Source organism: Eublepharis macularius, chromosome 7 (assembly GCF_028583425.1).
Source record: "Eublepharis macularius isolate TG4126 chromosome 7, MPM_Emac_v1.0, whole genome shotgun sequence".
Taxonomy (NCBI): Eukaryota; Metazoa; Chordata; class Lepidosauria; order Squamata; family Eublepharidae; genus Eublepharis; species Eublepharis macularius.
In genome coordinates this window covers 8,872,650-8,892,269 of record NC_072796.1, presented here as the reverse complement: position 1 = coordinate 8,892,269, position 19,620 = coordinate 8,872,650, and the positions used below count along the sequence as shown (strand labels likewise).

Here is a 19,620-nt window from a genome sequence, read left to right as displayed (position 1 = left end):
GAACTGTAACAAATTTGTTACCAAGAATTCTCTTCTGCGAGGTTCAGTGCTGGATATTAACTCACTCAAAACTTTCAGAGAATATGTTATATTCAATATACTTACTTTTTATCCATGCTTTATCTCACCTTTTTACCATAGCATTCAAGACAACATAAATTATCCTTATTAAAATAAAGAGAGACAGGTATGTGAAGAAGTAAGCTCTGACTAATGAAAGCTCATACTGGGAAAAATTGTTAACAGTCTTTAAGGTGCCACTGGACTTCTTTTTTGTTTTACTGCAGTAGTCTACTAGGTGGTGGTGGCTGGGACATCTCCCAGAATTACAACTGATCTCCAGGCTACAGACATTGTTTCCCCTGGAAAATATGGCTGCTTTGGAGGGTGATGGTTGGAGAGCCAATTTGGTATAGTGGTTAAGAGCAGTGGGACTCTTATCTGGAGAACCTGGTTTGATTCCCCAGTCCTCTGCTTGAAGCCAGCTGGGTGACCTTGGGTCAGTTACAGCTCTTCCAGAGCTCTCTCCACCCCACCTACCTCACAGGGTGATTGTTGTAGGGTTAATAGGGATTGTTGTAGGGATAATAATAACATACTTTGTAAACTGCTCTGAGTGGGCATTAAGTTGTCCTGAAGGGTGGTATATAAATTGAATGTTAGCATTATTACTCTACAGTGGACTTGATGGCATTTTATTGATATAATGCTATCAAATCCATCCTCCTAAGCAGCCATGGAATCCATCCTCCCCAATCCGGCCCTCACCAGGCTCCACCCCCAAATCTCCAGGAATTTCTCCAGGAAAATCTCCAGAGCTGACAACCTTAGTCTCTTAACAAGGCTACCCCCATTGGAAAGGTTCCTAAACATCCAGCAAACATAAGTTGTTCAGTTTCAATAGATTAACACTAATTAGTTCACCATACCAACTCTCACAAAGTATTATTTGACGGTTTTTATAGCTGTTGTGAAATGGTATAGTGCTACATATTTGGTAGGTGACATGAAGTGATATACATTATCTGACAATTCTGGCAACCTGGCATATTATGGTATTTAGTATTTGAGAGGTTATGAAAAGTTATGACTGTCAAATCAAACCAAGAGGTTCCATCGGCTCTGAAGTACTCAGTTTCTTATATAAAAACGTAACATTCAATATTTCAGTTTTGAAAGTTAACATTTTAGTTCAACATTTGATAAGATGTCCCAACTAAATCAGTGGAGCTTCATTTTACATCAATGCAGTTAGGGATTGGACTAGATGGGTGGCTTTAGCAACAACAGCCACACAACACCCTTTCCTGCACAAGGCACACAGGCTTTGAAAGGAATAACGCTCAGGCCCCATTTTTATTCACCTTTTATTGGTTTGATCAAAAAAAATAAGATCAGATAAAATTGTTACTGACTTGTCCTTTTACGGGAGTCGGGGGAGCGGGATCCTATCTACACTGGCCTCAAAGAAGCAGTGCAAGATGTTGGCCTGAGGTGTTAAGAAGAGTGCTTAGCTCACTTGAGAAGGGGGAAAACACATGTGAATGCGCGCTACACTCATATTGTGCAATACGTCCTTTGTTTCTCTTCATGCCTCCTTGAAACAAAAAGCTATACTTCCATCCCAGTTCTGAAACTCTTTGCTATTAAATCAAAAAGAAGGGATGTGTGTGAAAAAAACACTCAAAATTCTGTTGATCCAAATCCCTGACAAAAGTCTTTTCAGGCCTAGTGTTTGTGAAGCCAATATTTAGATGAAAGGGGAAATGAGAAACATATATTATTCAGGGAGAATGTATTTTTTCTCCCCCCCACCCCAAAAAACCCCACAACAGCACAGAGGGTGGGGAAAGATGGTGTTTCAGTGCCTTCTGGAAGTCAGAGCAACTTGAGGGGGAAATAGACGTATAGAAGAGTTGCAATGATAAGGATTCTTCCAAGGCACCAATAGTATCGGTTTTCTGCGATTTATTATTACAGGTGCGGTAAGGCACCAATAGTATCGGTTTTCTGTGGTTTAGTTATTATTACAGGAGCTGTAAGTGCCATTTCTTTCCCACTTCACTAGTGTATAAAAATAACAGGAGAGCAAGTCCTATGAGTTCCGCCCTCCTTTTTTATAAATCCCAAAATGGGTCTCTCCACACAGGCAACTGGGAGGCAAAATAGTCCATGGGCGCTTGTTTCCCCCTGTGCTCCTGTGCAGACGTCTCACCACCTTTATTTCAAGGATGCTCTTCCTGTTAGCACCTCCTTCACCCTCAGAGACAAGTTTGTCTTTCGGATCCCTCCGCAACTGTTTTCAGCGGGAAAGCTCTGTGAGAGAAGGCAGCCACGTTGTCTCGGGCGGCCATGTTGCCTCAGTGGCTGCGTCGCCTCTCTCCTCTGGGGTGCTCCCCACCTCTCTCAGGTGCCATTTCCCCATGTTCTAGGATGAGGAGGCAGGGATAGAAAGTCCGTGGATGCTGATGAGGGCTTCTGCTGACGCTTTGCCTCCCGCTGGGCTGGCAACTTGTTTTCTGCCTTGGACTGAAAGACACGGGAAGGTAAGAAATGAGGAGAGACGTGAGGAGAAGTGAAGCAAAATCATGTTTGTTGCATCTATACAGCGGGCTAGAGAAATGGGAAAAGCCTCAGCCCAACTGGATTTATGAGGCAATCAATCGTCAGGGTTCATTACATAAAACTACTTAAAATATAAAAACTATTACATTTGAGTCTGTAATAGTTTGTATATTATTCTGTAATAAATAGAGGTATTTTGTTGTACATTGATATAATTATGTTTTGTATTTAGTAATGTTAATATTTGGCCTTTCCATTTGGATATTTTAACCCTCCTGGCTCTTCAATCACTTTTGTTTGGGCTAAGTCCTCCTCCCCGGTTCTCCCCCCCACCCCACCGTCTAGCCCAGAGACATTGATTTCAACTCTGCACAGGATTGCAGTGCATATCAGGATAAGAGCTTTTTTCCTACATAGCCTGAAGGGGTTAACCTACTCCTAGGCTGTACCACTGTCTTCAGGTGTGTGTGTGGGAGTGTCCAGGTTGGAACCTGCCTGCATCCTGCAACTGCAACATTGCTTTGATGGGATGGCGGGAAAATCCTCACATTCAGGTAGCTCAGCCATCTCCTTACTACAACAATGTCACACATGCAGGATGCAGGCAATCACATGAACTCCCTCCTGCAATCTAAAATAACAGCCCAGAGAAACAGGTTTCCTGCCCATGAAAACTCCTTTAAATTAGATCCATTGGTTAACATGGCAGACCTGAACATCATGCTGTGATAACATCGAGACTTGACTATTATAATGCATTATACATATGTCTCCCATCTAAGTTAACTAGGAGACTCCAATTAGTGCAAAATGCTGTGGCTCAGTTGTTATCAGAAGCAAGCAGGAGCATGAATATCACTCCCATTCTGCAGTCACTCCATTGGCTTCCTATCAGTTACCGTGCTCAGTTCAAGGTATTGGTTATCACATACAAAGCTCTTCACAGCCTTGGTCCAGCATACGTACAGGACCACCTCTGTGTGTGTGCTCCCCCATGACATATTTGCTTATCTGAACATCTCCTGCAGGTGCAGTGAGCAGTCAGCCCGGCCTCTACCATCTTTAATAGCTGCTTATGATATAAAAAACATAAGCCCTTTGAATCTAATGCACCTTAATTCGCATTAGAAATCCAGCTGGCTGAGGAAAGTGTTGCCAGATCCCACCTGGGAGAATGAATCATGAATGGAATATGAATGCAAGCTGAGTGACTGGCTCCTGCCTCCCCACACTGCAGAATGTGCTATCTTGACAATAGAGGTGCTTGTGAGTCACTACTCAGAACATTACAATCTCCCCTCTTCCCATTGATTAAATCCTATCCTACAATCGAGGGCCATCAATCTGCTCTGTTAAGTTTATAACTCCTTCCTGGGAACATCTAATCAAGACTCTAAATTCATTAGCCAAGCTCTGGGAATATTTAATTAACTGCAGCTTCTTTGTGAAACACCAGGAGTAACCAATCTGATTCCTTTGTCACACCCCGGTAGCGCCAATCAAAAGGTAATCAAACCTTTGTCATTCCCAGAAGTCTTTGTCCTAACAGCTGAGGTACTCTCCAGCCTCAGGGCTTGATTTGCTCTATAAGAACCCAGGCTTTGGCCCTCTAAAATTGCACACACTTACTGGGACTCAAGTATAGTACCCTCAGAGTCTCTCTCTCTCTCTCTCTCTCTCTCTCTCTCTCTCTCTCTCTCTCTCTCTCTCTCTCTCTCTCTCTCTGAGCCTTCTTCCCTAGCCAAAGATGCAGAACATTCAAAGTCCTCTTCCTCCATGGACTACTCCTCTGATGGCAACTGTCTCCTGAATCCCTCCCTCTATTCCAACCTCTGGCTAATTTCCTGGTATACTTGTGCGAACTGTTTGTCTCTGGTGTGTGTGAGCTTTTCCCTCGGCAGTTTCCTTGAGGAGGGGACCCCGTAAAAATTGGTGGAGTATCCTGCTTGTTACTCCTCTCGCATAGCCTTCTCCTTGCTGCTAATTCCTCCTCCTTTCAAGGAGACCAATTCCGGTAACAGTGACACCCTGCACATAGGCGAAATCAACAGCATATGTGCTCCTCTGTGCTACCTGTGCTTCAAGTATGATCCTACTGGGTAGTTATACATTGTCTAATGTCAGTACTAGAATTGCTTATGTTCTCTTTCAGCATTTCTCCGACTCTGTATTGGATTCTTGCTAATGCTGTGTCTTTGCAAACTTGTTTTTATTTACCCTATGGCATTGTTTATGGAAATGCCATTGATACTGATTGTACTAATCTCACACTATGTAATCTGCCTTGAGTCTCAGTGAGAAATAAATTAAGACCTTGACTGAAATTCTGAATGAAGGCATAAACTCTGACCACCTGTAGCAATGCATATGCTACAGATAATATGCTCACACATAACTGTTTTTTAAGATGAATGGGGGAGCCTAAAATATATATACATACCCACACTTGTCAGGGAGCTTGGGCTGGCTACTGCTCTTTCACTGTTTGTAGAATGGCTGACATCCAGGAAGACCTTTTAAAAACATCCTAATTATTGTTCCTAATACAGTAGACTTTCTCCCTTTTCCCCCTTCTGTCCTGTGGAAACCCAGAGAGACTGTTCCTTGACAAAGCTTTGGCAAAGAAGCCAGTGATTTTTTTAAATGGGGTTTTCAGATAACACTGGGTTTGACCTGGGTAATGAATTCACCCCCACCTACCTTACCTGATAACTGTCAGCTGCATGTATAATTTGCCTCCACTAACAATTTCTGTCTCTGAGTTAATAGGAAATCTCTGGAATTAATCACACATACAAGTTCAGTAATTGAAGTCATTAAAATGATGAATATGCATATGTGACCAAGGCATTTCAAGAAAAAATGTTTTCCACACTGACAATGCCACGGCATTTCATAAACTAGGGAAAATAGCAGGGAAGCAGCAAAGCATTATGCTGCTTCCCTGCCATTCATTTTAATGGGACTTGGGCAAAATATTCCCTGGGCTTCTGTGCTTACTTTATAACAGAATGACTTAGCAATACGGAGTGGGAATTATGGGATCTCCCTCCTTCAGATCTGCCTCCCAATCCCAAATTTTCCCTGTACCATCTGGCTTAACCACTTAGTCTTCATCCCCAACTGAAAGGAACGTGAAGTGTATGTGTGTTTACTCAGATTCCTCTCTTGTAACCCTCAGTATTTCTCCTTCTGTGGAAATTTTTATTGTAAGCTCCTTGAGGCAATCAACCTCCTTTTTTGGAACTTTTAAAACACAGTGCTAAGGAGGAAAAGATTGTTCAATACAACACATTTGATTCCCTTTGAGTGGGCATTTAATTCTGCTCCTAAACTATGCCCATGACCTGTCTGCCACAGAGCTTGAAAAAAAGTAAATAGTTGGAGGACAGCTGAAACTTGGTTTACTCTGAGAAGAAGTTAAGCATCCTAAAGAAGAATGAATGTCCTACACACCTGTGCACCTGACTCCTACAACCAAGTTTTAGAGCTTATTTCCTATTGAGACCAACTTGCTTCCAAATTATTGTACTTCACACTCCTGGCTCCCCTTGTTTAGTGTCACAATTATCAAACCGATCATAGCACTTTAAACTTGTGCTGTGCTTAAACATAGTGACAAAACAGATGAAAAGAAACCAAATTCTAGACAATATTGTGTAGAGGCAGGGGTAAGGGTTTGGATTTTGAATTTTAAAAATTGATTTTTTCTCTTCCCCTTATAACAATATTGAAATTTGCCATTTGTAGAAAGAATACAAATGCATTAGGATATATACATGTTAAACATCAACCCATGAAGAGATTTAAATTTATGCTAGATTCAAAAGCAGAATAGGAAACAATTTTTAGTGCAACCTTGTGAAGGGAGCAGTATTTTGCACTTTCAAGTCTTTCCTGCCTGCCTAGCTCACTGCAGATATTGTAGCCAGACTTGGGGGAGGGAAGGTATCCAGTGGCTAGGGATGGATCTGGGACACACAATCCACCTGCCCCATATCTGTAAAAATCACACACCACCACCCCTTATTTAGAGAAACACAATCAAAGGGAGTTGCTGTCTCAAGTGTAGTTTGTGCTATTCCTGCTATAAACAATTCTGTGGGGCTCCTAAACTGAATGAGGGGTGCTCAGTGACTGCAGTCAAATTATGCCCTGGTTGGGCTGGATGCTGTTTTCCCTTAAAAGATAGATAAGGTGACAGTGTGACAATAACACTGGAGGGGGGCCAGGTCTCCTGCAGTTCTAAGATAAATCTGAAACACGCTTTAGCTTTGCAAAATTCTGATCAAGCCGTGAAATTGGAATTAAAATATTAACCTGACAAAAGTCATGACAGACTGGCAATATGCTAATAATGGAAGTGGTAGGGGAGATTTAAGTGTCCCCCTTTTTCCAGCAGCCATTTGTAGCCTTTAACTGCTGTAGATACATGTATTATCTCATCTGGAGTAAGTCTCAGGGAGTAAAGTAAACAGAGTAAGTAAACACATACATACACAGGACAATGTTGGGAAGCTCGTCAACCTGAATCAATAATAACAATAACAATAATAGATTTATATGCCACCCTTCAGAACAACTTAAAATCCACTCAGAGCAGTTTACAAAGTATATTATTATTATCCCCACAACAACAACCCCTCTGTGAGGTGGGTGGGGCTGAGAGAGCTTTGGAGAGCTATGACTGACCCAAGGTCCCCCAGCTGGCTTCAAGTGGAGGAGTGGGGAATCAAACCCGGCTCTCCAGACTAGAGTCCTGCTGCTCTTAACTACTACACCAAACTGGCTCTAGATAGTGGCTTACCTAAGGCCACTTTGCCAGTTCCTTCTGACTCAACTCTTGAACCTGAAAGTTTACTCAGCAAAAGAGAGCAGTTTTCTTACTGTTATTGGAGGCTTGGAGTCACATGTGCATTAAAAAGTACAGGTAGGTTGAGATCAACCTCTCTTTGCCTGGCCAACAGTTCATTTGGTACAAGGACATTTAAAATTGCCCCAGTGCCTGATACTAAAGCATTTAACGGTGCCTTTCTTCTGGGCACAGCTGCACTACCACAATGGAAGAAAGGTGTCAGGATTTAAAAAGAAATACAAACTCCTTCCCAACAGTTACACATTCTCAATTTGCTGGCCCTACAGGAATGTTTGTTTAATATGTTATTTTTAGTCTGCCTTTCTGATTGAGACTCAAGCCAGATACATGCAATTGAATTGGAAGAAACATCTAATCAACAATGCAATAGGACTAGAAATTGCAGAAATTTTGAAAGGAAAGCTGTCCTCTGAAGAATGCATAGGTATTAAACAGGATGTGTTAAACAATGCAGAACATGGCAATGCATCAGTAGAAACAATGCATTTTGCTGGCCAAATGGGTTCTATGATGTAGCATGATTTTCTTTATAAAAGAAGACAAACACATTGGATGGAAGGCAAGAAACTTGAAGGGCTGGGGGGACAGCCTGGCTAGAAACATATCCCTAGTCATGCAAGTGTCTGGCCCTGGCCCTTTATAACTATTTGGTTTGCAAGAAGAAAAATATAGCCTGCCCACCATTAAAATAATTGTCAAGGCCCTGGGTCTGTTTCTGCTTATTTTACTGAGTAATAACAGCAGGGCCCTAAAGCCATTGAATGGGTGAACATTGACCAAGTCAGCCAATTTAGGATCCATGAGTGAGAGCAAATATTGGGACAGGAAGCAGGAAGGAAAAGCCATGTTCAAATGTGAAATACATTTTGGTTTATTATTGAAAATACCTTCCTTGGCCTGAAATTCCTGCTTTCTTGCTGAAAAGAAGAAGCTGCATTTCCTTAAGAACAGATCTTTGCTGCTAGTTCCTAATTCTTAAAAGACCTTGTAAATTTAAGCTTGATGTGCTGCTGAAGAGGTTGAATTTTAAGTAGAGAGACAACATCTCAGCAACTATTCTGGTAGGCAGGGATTTCCCCTAGACTCCTCATTTGTTTTAAAACAATTAAACTAAATGAAACTGTTAGTAGAGGAAAGAGAAAACATTCAGCACAGGTAGTTAAGCATAAGGGTACTAGCAAAGAGTCCAGTAGTACCTTTAATACTACAACCTTATTGTAGTATAAGCTTTCGAGAGTCACAGCTGTCTTCATCAGATGCACACATCTGACAAAGAGAGCTGTGGTGCTTATGCTACAATAAAGCTAGTGTTAAAGGTGCTAATACTACAGACTAACATGGCTGATTCCTCTGGATCCATAAAGGTAAGGACCTTAATTGCTGGTTACTAGTTCTCCGTGTGCTTTAGGTCACTGTGTCATTCAGTTCTGTCTAAATCAAGGGTAATTTTGACTAGTGGGTGTGAATTTCACTGTTGACCAAAAAATTCATTCTGGAAAAGCCGGCTCAAAATTACCTACAGCTCACTCTGAAACAATCCCATTACAGTCTGGAGGCTCTACTTCCTAGCAAGTGTACTTGCTTTACAGAGCCCTTGATGCTTAAACAAAAGGTTGATGAAAAAATAAGAAAGCATCTGATGAAGAGAGCTGTGGTTCTCGAAAGCTTATGCTACAATAATGTCGGTTAGTCTTAAAAATGCTACCGGACTCTTTACTATTTCGCAACTACAGACTAGTAGGGCTAACTCCTCCAGAAAAAATAAGGTGAGAGAGAAGGAAGAACAAGCTTCCCTGAAGAGTCAAAGCAAAGCGCTTTCCAAAATAAAGGTGAGCAAACAAAACCTAGTCCTCCTGCCTTTGTTTATAGCCAGGCTGTGTATTTCAAAGAAAACGAGGACGCTTCTTGTAATTTATTTTGAAAACTCTGAAAGAAAAAACAAGCAGCCTCACTAACCCGCCTTTCCTAATGTCAAATAGTGCGCCTTGCTCCAGAAAAGTACCTTGTTCCAACCTCAAGATTTAAAGTGAAAGGCTTCGTAAAAATAGTTAGCTGTAGTATTGTTCCAATCCTCACAAATCAAATCCATCTCTGTCACTCGTGTAGGGGGTAGGGGGCCGGCGGTGGATTCCTGGGCCCATCTATTTTCTGTTCCATCGCTGCAAGAAAAATGCAGACGGCTCTTCCCCAAAAAGAATTGCCTTTCACTTCATTCTAAAGCTTGCCTGGAAACTGGAAGTTTGTCTCAGAACTGCTGTTTGTCTTCTGCTACTTGAGGGACCGCAGAGAATGTTCACTATTTCAAGTCAAGGCTCCCTTCAGATTCTGCTCCTGGTGCAGGTATCTGTTTGAGTTCTGGGATAACATTTTGGGAAGGCAAAAAAATGTTCCTTGAGTGGAAGAGTTGTTTTACTGTCTTTTTGACTGCACCTTCTACACTGGACATTACCAAGCCAAAGGTGGCTGGAACTAGCCCAAACCAAGTTCAGACGGTCTTCTTAGTAAACGTGTTAAGACCCGCCGCTCACGTCCCGAAGAGCTTTCAGCACTGAGCTTCGCCCTTCTGAGCCCACGAATTTCAAGGAGTTTCAGAGAAGCAGCTCTGCCTAGCCTTTGCTTTTCCCCTCATCGTGTCCTAATAGCAACAGTTACAAATGTTCTCTTGAAAATAAGCGGCGGAAGAAATCCCCAAGTCCACTATAAACGCTTCCTTGCAAAAGAAATTATCACACCCACACGCCTTTTAAAATTGATTTTCTTTTCTCCGAACTGTCTGTGCCTTTTGGAGCGCTTCCCCGGGCGGGACGGCGCGCTGTTGCAGGCTCGTCAATCATTGTCAATTCTTGCCCTCCGCCCAGCGACGCCCACTTCGATCTAACACTCCAAAAGGGACCACACACCGCGAGAGGCGACCCACAATAGGTTAGAAGGGGAAATAAAAGGGGTCGCCGGCTCAAGGGAAGGCGGTGGGCTCGGGAGGGGAATGCAACGGGAAGGAAAATATTTGGGCAGGACGGGGTTCCTTTTCCTACTCGGAAAGCGCGCCTGGCGTCTGACTGCACCGCCTGAAGAGTAGCACTTCTCAGGTTTTCCCCAGCCAGAACACGAAGCTGCCAGGTGGAAGTCCCCGAGGTCTTCTTGGCGACCCACCCAGCCCGACGTCTTTGCCGATGACATGAATCAGAAAAGTGCCTCCTAGTTAACCCACCACCTCCACTTGTGTGCCAGTTCGGAGCCTTTGATCTCCGGGGGAAGAAAGTGGGGCTCCCAGTACTATCGGAGCCTCTTCCCCAGAAATCCAGAGGAGTTAGCCATGTTAGTCTGTAGTTGCAAATAGTAAAGAGTCCAGTAGCACCTTTAAGACTAACTAACTTTATTGTAGCATAAGCTTTCGAGAACCACAGCTCTCTTTGTCAGATGCTTAGTATTTTGCAACTTCTCCAGAAAGAGCGCCACTGCTGCGCTCTCCCGAGCCTCTGGGACCGGGCAGCGCTCTCATCGCATTGCGCAGGACAGACCAGCACCAGGAGGAAGCGTTTAGGACGATTCTGCCTCTTGACCCAAAGGGAGGCAGAGCAAGACACAGGGCTCACGGCCCCCTCGCAGCCTCGGGACGAGCCGGAAAATTTGTTGGGAATTAGCAAGTGTTCTTTGTTCAGTCATGAAAGAGTTAAATTGTTGTTGTGTTACTCACTTAGTAAACTTATTTGCACGTAATCACTTAGCTATCCCGCCATAGAAAGGGGAGTCTTTATGCTTAATGAAGTAGATGTGGGATTGTCTATTGGGCAACCATTTTATTGGGGAGTGGGATTTGTTAGAAACATATACTAAGGTTTGTTGCTCTTTGTTGTGTTCACAAGCCAGTCTGAGATGTGACATTGTCTGACTTAGTCCCAGTTACAGTCTCTCTTACCAGCAAGATGTAGCCAGATAGCTATTCTTTAGTTTCTACCAATGTAACCCTTCTTTTTTACCCTATTATATAGTAAAGTATTTTATAGAGCTAAACACCGGAGTATGTACTTATTATGTTCATTGCGCATATTCTGCTAATTTAAAAAATGCGCGTTTGAGCCCGGAACACGAAAGCCTGTGGATCCGGCTCTTGCAGTACAGACGCGGAACTGACCCCGCCGTCCACTCCCCGCTTCCTTCCTTACCTTCTCTGGAGGGGTGTTTGAAGGCCACGGGCGGAGTCAGCTCTCCCCCGTGGACAGTCACGCCAGGCCCGTGGTGGTGGGCGAGTGGGGCGCCTTGCGTCTGCCAGGGGTGGGCCGGACTGAGGTAGCTCCCGGCGGGGCCTCCGTAGACGCCGGGCTGACTGGAGGCCGGGTAAGCGCAGGGGGGCAGGAAGGTGCTCACAGCCGAGAGCCCAGGTGGAGGCTGCGGGTGGGAGAGACAGAAAGAACAGGCAGTGGTGGGAAAGCGCGAGGGGGAAAGACCCTGCGGGCCAACCCTGAACATGTGAACGTGAAGAGAAGGTTTACTCCCAGTTAAGTGGATACGCAAATGCAACCCGCTGCCCAGAGATATGAGTAACATCTGTTTGAATTTTTACTGGGGTCTCCTTTACCTTTACCTCCCTTACTTGTAGATTGCAGCCTGAGCCAAAGAACCTGTTTGTGAAATTAACTACTCTTATTGATAGACTGGTTTAATTCGGTAAGGCGGAAGTACTCCAATCTAAAGTCGATGGGTTTCCAATGGGAGGGGTTCTGCATCTCCCCCCTTCGCTCTGCAGTCTCTCTTCCTCTCCCCGACAGTCGGATAGCTTGCCCACAGAATTCGCAAAATGTATTTTTCAGGGCTTCTTTTCTACCCCTTGTCCCCATCATTTTCTAACAACAGACCCTGCAAAGTCCAACACAAATGGCCCGGCTTCCGGAGAGACGCTCTACCTCCTCCGCCGCAATTCTCGCCCCAGTTGCAGCCTTGCCCTCCTCCCGCAAAGGCCTCCAGGTGGCGCTGTTACCTGCGGGTATTTAATGTCTGTGTCGGCCGCCGACTTGTCGAGCGTGTTGACGCCTTGGCCGGCTGCGGGGAAGGTGGTTCTATTCACACTCGGCCAGTCTTCTATTTTGGGAGGGTAGGATGTGCTCTCAGTCCCGGCCAGGGTTCCTGGGACGAGGGAGACAGGTTAGCATTAACGAGCAGAGTGCAGTGTTGTGCATTGGATACAATAAGAACAGACTCCCGTCTAAAAATACTTTACTACATATCAAGGTAAAAGGTTACATTGGTAATAAAAATAAAGAATAGCGATTTAACTGGCTACATCTTGATGGCAGACTCTTAGAGAGTGACTTAGACTGAGAAAAAAATAGTAAAGAGTCCAGTAGCACCTTTAAGACTAACCAACTTTATTGTAGCATAAGCATTCGAGAATCACAGCTCTCTTCGTCAGAGCTGTGGCTCTCGAAACCTTATGCTACAATAAAGTTGGTTAGTCTTAAAGGTGCTACTGGACTCTATTATTTTGCAACTACAGACTAACACGGCTAACTCCTCTGGATCTTAGACTGAGAGAGTGAACAAAGGGCAATAAACCTTAGTTTATATTTCTAGCGAATTGCCCCCCAATAAACTGGTTGCCCAATAGTGAATCCCAGATCTTCTTCATTAAGCATAAAGACTCCCCTTTCTATGGCGGGAAACTTAAAGCGACAGCTAAACTAGTTTGCTAACTAAGTAAGACAGTAACAGTTTCACACTTTCATGACTGAAGGAAGAACATTTGCTAAATCCCAACAAGCCGAAAGGTAATGCATATAACTTTTTCATCGCATTTGAGTGTTGTTTATTGGCCGCAGGAGTGGCCCATTCAGCTTTCAGTTGTTTTTCAATGTATTCTGGGAAAGGAAATACCCTCTCCGGGGTATCTACCCTGAGGAAGAATTCCTTACACCCTTTGGGCCTAGAGGAGGCCGAAAGGAAGCGTTGAGGAGCAGTGGAAAGCAGAGCTTCCCCGACAGCCTCCACAGCAAAAGGACATCCAGTCCGGTCCGCCCTTTGGCTGGATACCCCGAGTCCCCAGCGCAAAGGGAGACTTTGCTGTGGGGGGCAAAAGGAGAAGAATCGCCCCCCTCCCCAGACAAGGGAAACATTGACCTCGACTGCGCCAGGGGTCTGTATTTGGTCCCCGGCCGTCTAGTAAGAAGGGGCTAACTAAAGGCGATCCAGATTTCCTCTCGAAGCACCCTCCTGGGACCACCTTTTGGATGGGAAGCGCTTCCAGAGGAACTTTGCAGAAGCTCACAGTGGGTCTGGGCCGGGTGTTTGACGGGCCCAGCAGCATCGCGGCATAAAGATCTGGGTTCAGAGGGAAAGGAAATAGACACCAAAAGGCGAAAGCCTTCAATTGCAAACAGCTTGTTTTGGGCCGACGTTTGATTCAAAACATTCTTTCCCTGCCACCTCTTTCACTTACACGGGCCCGTTTTTTTGGTTTCCAGCACTGGAGGAGGCCCATTGACAGGGGCGCCATTTCAGATCTCAGGGAGAGGAGAAGCGGCATCGGGGGAAGGGGGGGGGTCTTCAGTGCCCAACCTCCCATCTTGGATACACGCCGGCCTAAATGTGTGCGTGTATTTTTAAAGCACAGGCGCCGTCTTGCTTTTATAATTCAGAAGGGCTAGAGCAATGTTATGAAGGCAGGAGAAGCAGCTCTCTCCTCGCCCCTTTTGCAGGAAAAAAGGGCCTTTTGCTGTGCCGGGAGCCCTTACATAGTTTAACCGGTGGGTACAGCAGAAAAGAGCACGAGTCCAGTAATACCTATAGGACTAGAAAATTTGTGGTAGGGTAGGTAGGGTAGGTAGCTTGCCTGAGTCACCGCTGTATCTTCAGATACAGAGGTGGGTACAGCGGGGGCGGGGGCGGGCACAGATCAGCTCCTACAACGTCCTCGGAAACACCCAGAAGCGGCTTGAATGAAGCCTTCGGTTTTCACAAATATCTGCATGCGAAGACTGCGTTATTCCACTCAAGAAAGCCGCTCTGTCTCCATGAACGTGGAACACCCACCATGTGCAACTTTCTCTTCTCCTCTCTTCAAATTTAAAAAAAAAATCGGAAGCTGAGGCTGCGGTCCTACGTATGCCCCATTGCTTACTTCCCAGTAGACGTGCATAGAACTGCACTAAGACAGGCGGGGTTCGGTTCACTGGCAACAAAACCTAGCAGATATTGAGAGTCTAAAAATACAGTTTTATGTGTAATTTGCAGCTGCCTGTAGCGGCTAGGAATCTTTCTGAACAGCGGGCCTTCTAGAAGGAATAGGACTGTAGCCATCTGTCCGTTGCTCCTTGCAGAGAAGGAACTACAAAACCCGGAGCCTTTCGTTGCGAGTAAATATTGGGAGGGGGGGGGCTCTCCAATAGGAATTCTTGCAACAACAACAAAAAAAAAACCCGGCGATATAAGCTGGATCCGGCCCCCTTCACAAAACAGGGAGTAGGCGGGACAAGAGTTTGCGGTCGGCAATCTATCATCGCTACGAAAATATTTTCCACATTTTTCCATAAGAAGTTCAAGATGTCCGGGCCTTCTTCTGCAAAGCTGCCGGAGTTCTGTCTGCCGAGTTTTGGCCCTCCAGGTTGGGGCAGCCGCTCCCAGCTCCCAGCTTCAAGCCGTGGGGCATAAAGTGGGCTGATAGGGTGGGGGTTGGCCCGGGGAGGCCTTCCTAGAACTTCTCAGAAGGGCGCTGGAGCTCCCAAAGATTTTTGCAAACCCATTTTCAGCGCACATCCTATGCATGTTAGTTCAGAAGTCCCTTTTCATTCACTTGGGGCTTACTCCCAGGTAAATCTTGCATAGGATCTCAGCTTAATTCACTAGCTCTCAAAGTAAAGCAAAGCAAGGGCAGCTTCTGTATGCTTTGGGGGTGTCGTGCAGCATATTTTGCTAGTTACACACTGAGGGTCTTTTAAGCAGGAGCCCCCTCGCCCATTTCAAGTCACGAGTGATGAATTCTCAAGAATACTCATATCTCGGGTCAACAGCGGAGAGCCACAGTTACTGAGAAACAATACAGGCCTACTCTGCCTGTCAAAAGCACAGATGCAGGAAACAAACAGTTCTGTCGGTGTCTGGAAGCTTCCTGTCCTTGCATAGGATATCCCCAGGACTCTTAAAACGCACTGGCTACTTCTGCAGAGGGAATTTTGATATCCCTAAGATGGGCTCTTCAAGGATTCTGGACAGTCCCCTTTCCCCAAGTTGAACTCTAAAATCCTGCAAAATAGTAAAGAGTCCAGTAGCACCTTCAAACCGAACCAACTTTATTGTAGCATAAGCTTTCGAGAACCACAGCTCTTTTTGTCAGATGCAACATAATAAAGTTGGTTTGTTTTAAAGGACTCTACTATTTTGCAACTACAGACTAACACAGCTAACTCCTTTGAATCTAAAATCGTGGATGGGCTCTCTAATAAAGGCGACGCAACGTGGTCCAGACGTCCAAAAGGCAGAGGTATAAGTAATACTAGCATTCACATCTGGAATGTTTGTCTTCATCCTTCAGTAAACAGATTTCTTTCCCAATCGATGAAAGGTGCTGCGACTGGACTCTTTTTAGATCACCCGGTTGTTCAAACGGAGCGCCCGTGGGAGTCCCAGGCCTAACTCTTTGGGGGATCCTTAACCTGAGAATATGACAGCATGTCCTCTGTATAGGATGCTGTACCTTAGAAACAACTACAAAGGAAAGGTAGCTCTTTTTCTGACGGATTTTTGAGGAGGGATATTTTCTTGATTGAGCTATTTGGGCTCCATTTTTATTACCATTTTCGCCTTTTAAAGGCAAAAAATATAATTAAAACTAGCAGCAGCGAGAGCTGCTAAGAGAGCTTTTTGCAACATATTCCGCATACAGGTATCAACTGGCTCAGCACAATTAGTTAAACAGTCTCTGCGTTTTTCTCGATTATTGTTTTCTAATTAAATTTCACCTTGTGTCTTGCATATCAAGACCCTGTTTGTTGTTTATTTTTTCAGCATCTTATAAACCGTAATTATACACTCATTGCGGGAAGAGGAAGACTCTAGTCTAGGAATATCCTCCATGCTTCTGAGGAAGGGAGCTGTGGCTCTCGAAAGCTTATGCTACAATAAAGTTGGTTAATCTTAAAGGTGCTACTGGCCTCTACTAGTGTAGAAAAGTAAACGATGGAATAACGTTTGGGAAGTCTTTAAAGTGCCCCATAAATTCATCCCTAGCCCACTCTCTCCTCCTGACTTTTATTTCCTCTCCTGTGTGGAGTTTTCTGTTGTAAACCTCTCCGGGCAGGGATCAGCCTTGGGAATTACTGCTTTCTGGCGTCCTACACATCCATGTGTCCTACACATTCGCCTACATATCCAGCCTGAATTCCTCTACCGATGTAACCATGTAGCTTGGCGGCCAGCCTGCGGGACCAGGTTCAAATCCGCAGGCTACCACGAAGCTTTCTGGATGGGTTTGGGTCAGTCTGACACTCAGCCTGCCCTACTTCATAGGTGTGTTGGAGGGTGGGGGTGGGGACAGCGCATGGCTCCTCCGAGCTCCTGGGAGAAAAGAAGTGGGTGGACAGAAAGACCGTGGCCTGCCTGAGGAGATCAGGAGAGCCCCCACGCTCCTGGCTTTCAGCAAAAGATGCAAAACCGAATTATCCAAAAAGGCTTTTTTACTCAGCTAGGAGGGGGGTATTGTAGGGAGGGATTCTTGGGTGCTTCGCTAATGAATTAGGAACCAGAGCCCTCGCCGCTTTGTTGTATTGGATTCCTGCAAATGCTGTGTCTTTGTGAACTTGGATCTATTTACCCTATGGCATTGTTTATGGAAATGTCCTTGAAATTTACTGTACTGTGTAATCCCCCTTGAGTCCCCCTGAGAAAGGCGGACTATAAATGACATACATCAATTTAAAATAATAAAATCAATAATCTTAATGCTAACAATGATGATAATCCACCTGCTGGGGTCGAGGCCTCCACTCACCGCTTTGGTCCACGAAGGTGCGGATGCCCAAAATGTTGCTGACCGAGTGCGCGGAGGGCCAGGAGCGAGGCAGGCTGACGTGGGCGGCGGAGATGGGCGCGCCGGGGTGGCTTCCCAGCTTGGCGGCGGAGGCGGACACGGCGCCCGGGTAGGGGTACTGGTAGATGTGATTGTAGGGCAGGGCGGGCTGCGGGGCGGGTTGCTTGCCGCCAGCGCCCCCGCTGCCCTCGTAGAGGCCGGCGGGCTGCGAGAGGCTGCCGATCTTGTTGCGCAGGATGCGGCTGATGGAGCTGACCGAGGGCACGTTGTACTTGTCGCAGACGCCGTCGGCCAGCAGGCGATCGCGGATCTCCCAGGCGAAGATGCCCGGGTCGCCCTGCTTGTAGTCGCGGATGTGCTTGACCACGTTTGGGGTGGTGACGCGCGGCTTGCTTCCCCCGATGGCGCCGGGCAGGATAGAGCCCGTCTCGTTGTAGCGGGCCAGGATCTTACTCACGCAGCCGTGCGAGACGCGCAGCTGCCGGCTGATGTCGCAGGGCCGGATGCCCAGCTGCGCCAGCTCCACGATACGCAGGCGGATGGCGTTGGGCAGCGGGCGCCCGTTCACGAAGACGCCGCCCAGCTGGTTCACTTCGCCGTAGGTCTGCTCTGCAAGGGATTGGCAAACAGCGGCTCAGGGCGCAGGAGGGACTGGGCCGGCGCCCAGCAGCTCCCTCGTCCGGGAACTAAAGCCCTGCCAGCCCCACATGGCAGCGCCCGGGCCGGCCTCATCCGAGGACGTCTGTTCTGGGGAACTTTTTCAAGCTCTCTTTGGGTTGATTAAAAATAACATCCCCGGGGGCTTGGAACACCCAATTCCCACCAAAGGTCTGGAAAGGCGTTGGGCTTTGGGGGAAACGGTGTCTTTGGGGCAGCCGTCGCGATCGTGAGAGCGCAAAGGCGGCGGAAAGGATGCGAAGGGACGCCTAACGGCGGAGCAGGGCCAAGGGAGGTCGGGGTGCCTGTACGGTTTTTGTAAGGGAAGGGCGATCAGACCAGTTCCGGGAGGAGGAGGCCTGGCCTTGGCTGGAGGGGGAACGGAGCGGTCTTTGGAGAGCTCTTCTGTCGGTTCTTTTCAGCCCTGCCCTGGGCCGGTACCACCCATCCAACCTCCCCTCCCGCCCCAGGTTTAAACCAGAGAGGAGGCAAAAAGGGGAAACCCAGCTGCCGGGGATCCGGCCCGGGCGAGGGGACAAGGAGCTGGGGGACTGCCCCTGACTGCCCAAAGGTAAGCGCTCCTCCGGCCTGAGTCTCGCCCGCCCTCTGCTCCCGCTTCTTACCCATGGCCGGCCCGGAGAAGCGCCGGCAGATCCGCGCTCGGCGGGCGCATAGAGAAGGCAGCCGGTCCCGGGGCCGCGGCCTCTCTTCCTTCCGGCTGCTGGGGAAGCGGAGTCCGGAGCGGCCGGCAGGGGCTCAGCATCCACCCGGAGCTCAGTCCGCCGTTGGGGATCGAGCTTGCCTCGGCGCGTCTCCCACGTCAGTCGCCAGGCAGCGGCTCGGGGCGCCGGCCTGCCTCGGCCGCTGCATTGGCTCCCTTCGGTCGGTGTCCCCGGCTGGGCCGGCTCTGGAAGGGAGGCACCGAGTGGGCAGCGGGCCGGCCTTGCCCCGGATCCGCCCCAGCCAGAATGCCCCCCCCCCCGAAACCCGGCCCAGACAACCCGGGGGCCTTTAAAGTGCCGCAGCCGCTGCCAATGCTCCCCGCGGGACCCGCCCCCCGCCCCCCGCCCTCGCCGCCCTCCCCTCCAGGCTGCCCACTCTGGGCGGGGGGAAGGAGGGGCGTCCCCCTCTGCCCCCCGTTTCTTTCCTTCTCTCAGCCCCCCCCCCTTTTCTGGGTCCCTCCTGTCCTTCTCCTTTGAAGAGATTGGACCGGATTGGCCTCGGGTAGTCCGCCGGAGGGCTGGCGGGGGGGGGGGCACCCGCTGCTTGCGCATCTCCCCAGCTGTCAAGGTGAAACCCGGACTCCAAGCAGAGGCGGAGCTCGATCCCGGGCACGTTTTCAGAGGAGGCAGCCACCCTGGTTTCAAAGAGAGGAGGGGTGACTCTTTTGCACCTTTACTTGGGAGTAAACGCTATTGAAGTAAGTGTGGTGCGATTCCTCTTTGTTTAGGGCTGATCCGAATGTCCTCCTGGACTCGGCTTCCTTGCGTGTAAGCAGGCAAGGGGT

The 19,620-nt window shown here is 47.3% G+C and overlaps 1 protein-coding gene across 1 annotated transcript; it reads right to left on the bottom strand.

Annotated features, from left to right (window-relative positions):
* Positions 1-1,222: 1,222 nt before the first annotated feature.
* PAX1 (paired box 1) lies at positions 1,223-19,018 on the bottom strand. The gene is made up of 5 exons (XM_054985267.1): positions 18,737-19,018; positions 17,418-18,065; positions 12,417-12,562; positions 11,605-11,827; positions 1,223-2,529 (listed from the first exon to the last, which is right to left on the bottom strand). The coding sequence occupies exons 1-5, from the start codon at positions 18,738-18,740 to the stop codon at positions 2,429-2,431; spliced, it is 1,122 nt and encodes a 373-aa protein (XP_054841242.1). The 5' UTR covers positions 18,741-19,018; the 3' UTR covers positions 1,223-2,428.
* Between the last annotated feature and the right edge of the window lie 602 nt (positions 19,019-19,620).

Coding starts and splice junctions, on each gene's coding strand:
- PAX1 (XM_054985267.1), bottom strand. Junction 12,563..17,417: donor CACCTTCGTGGACCAAAGCG/GTGAGTGGAGGC, acceptor CCCTCGTCCCAG/GAACCCTGGCCGGGACTGAG. Junction 11,828..12,416: donor CAGACATTAAATACCCGCAG/GTAACAGCGCCA, acceptor TCCCACCCGCAG/CCTCCACCTGGGCTCTCGGC.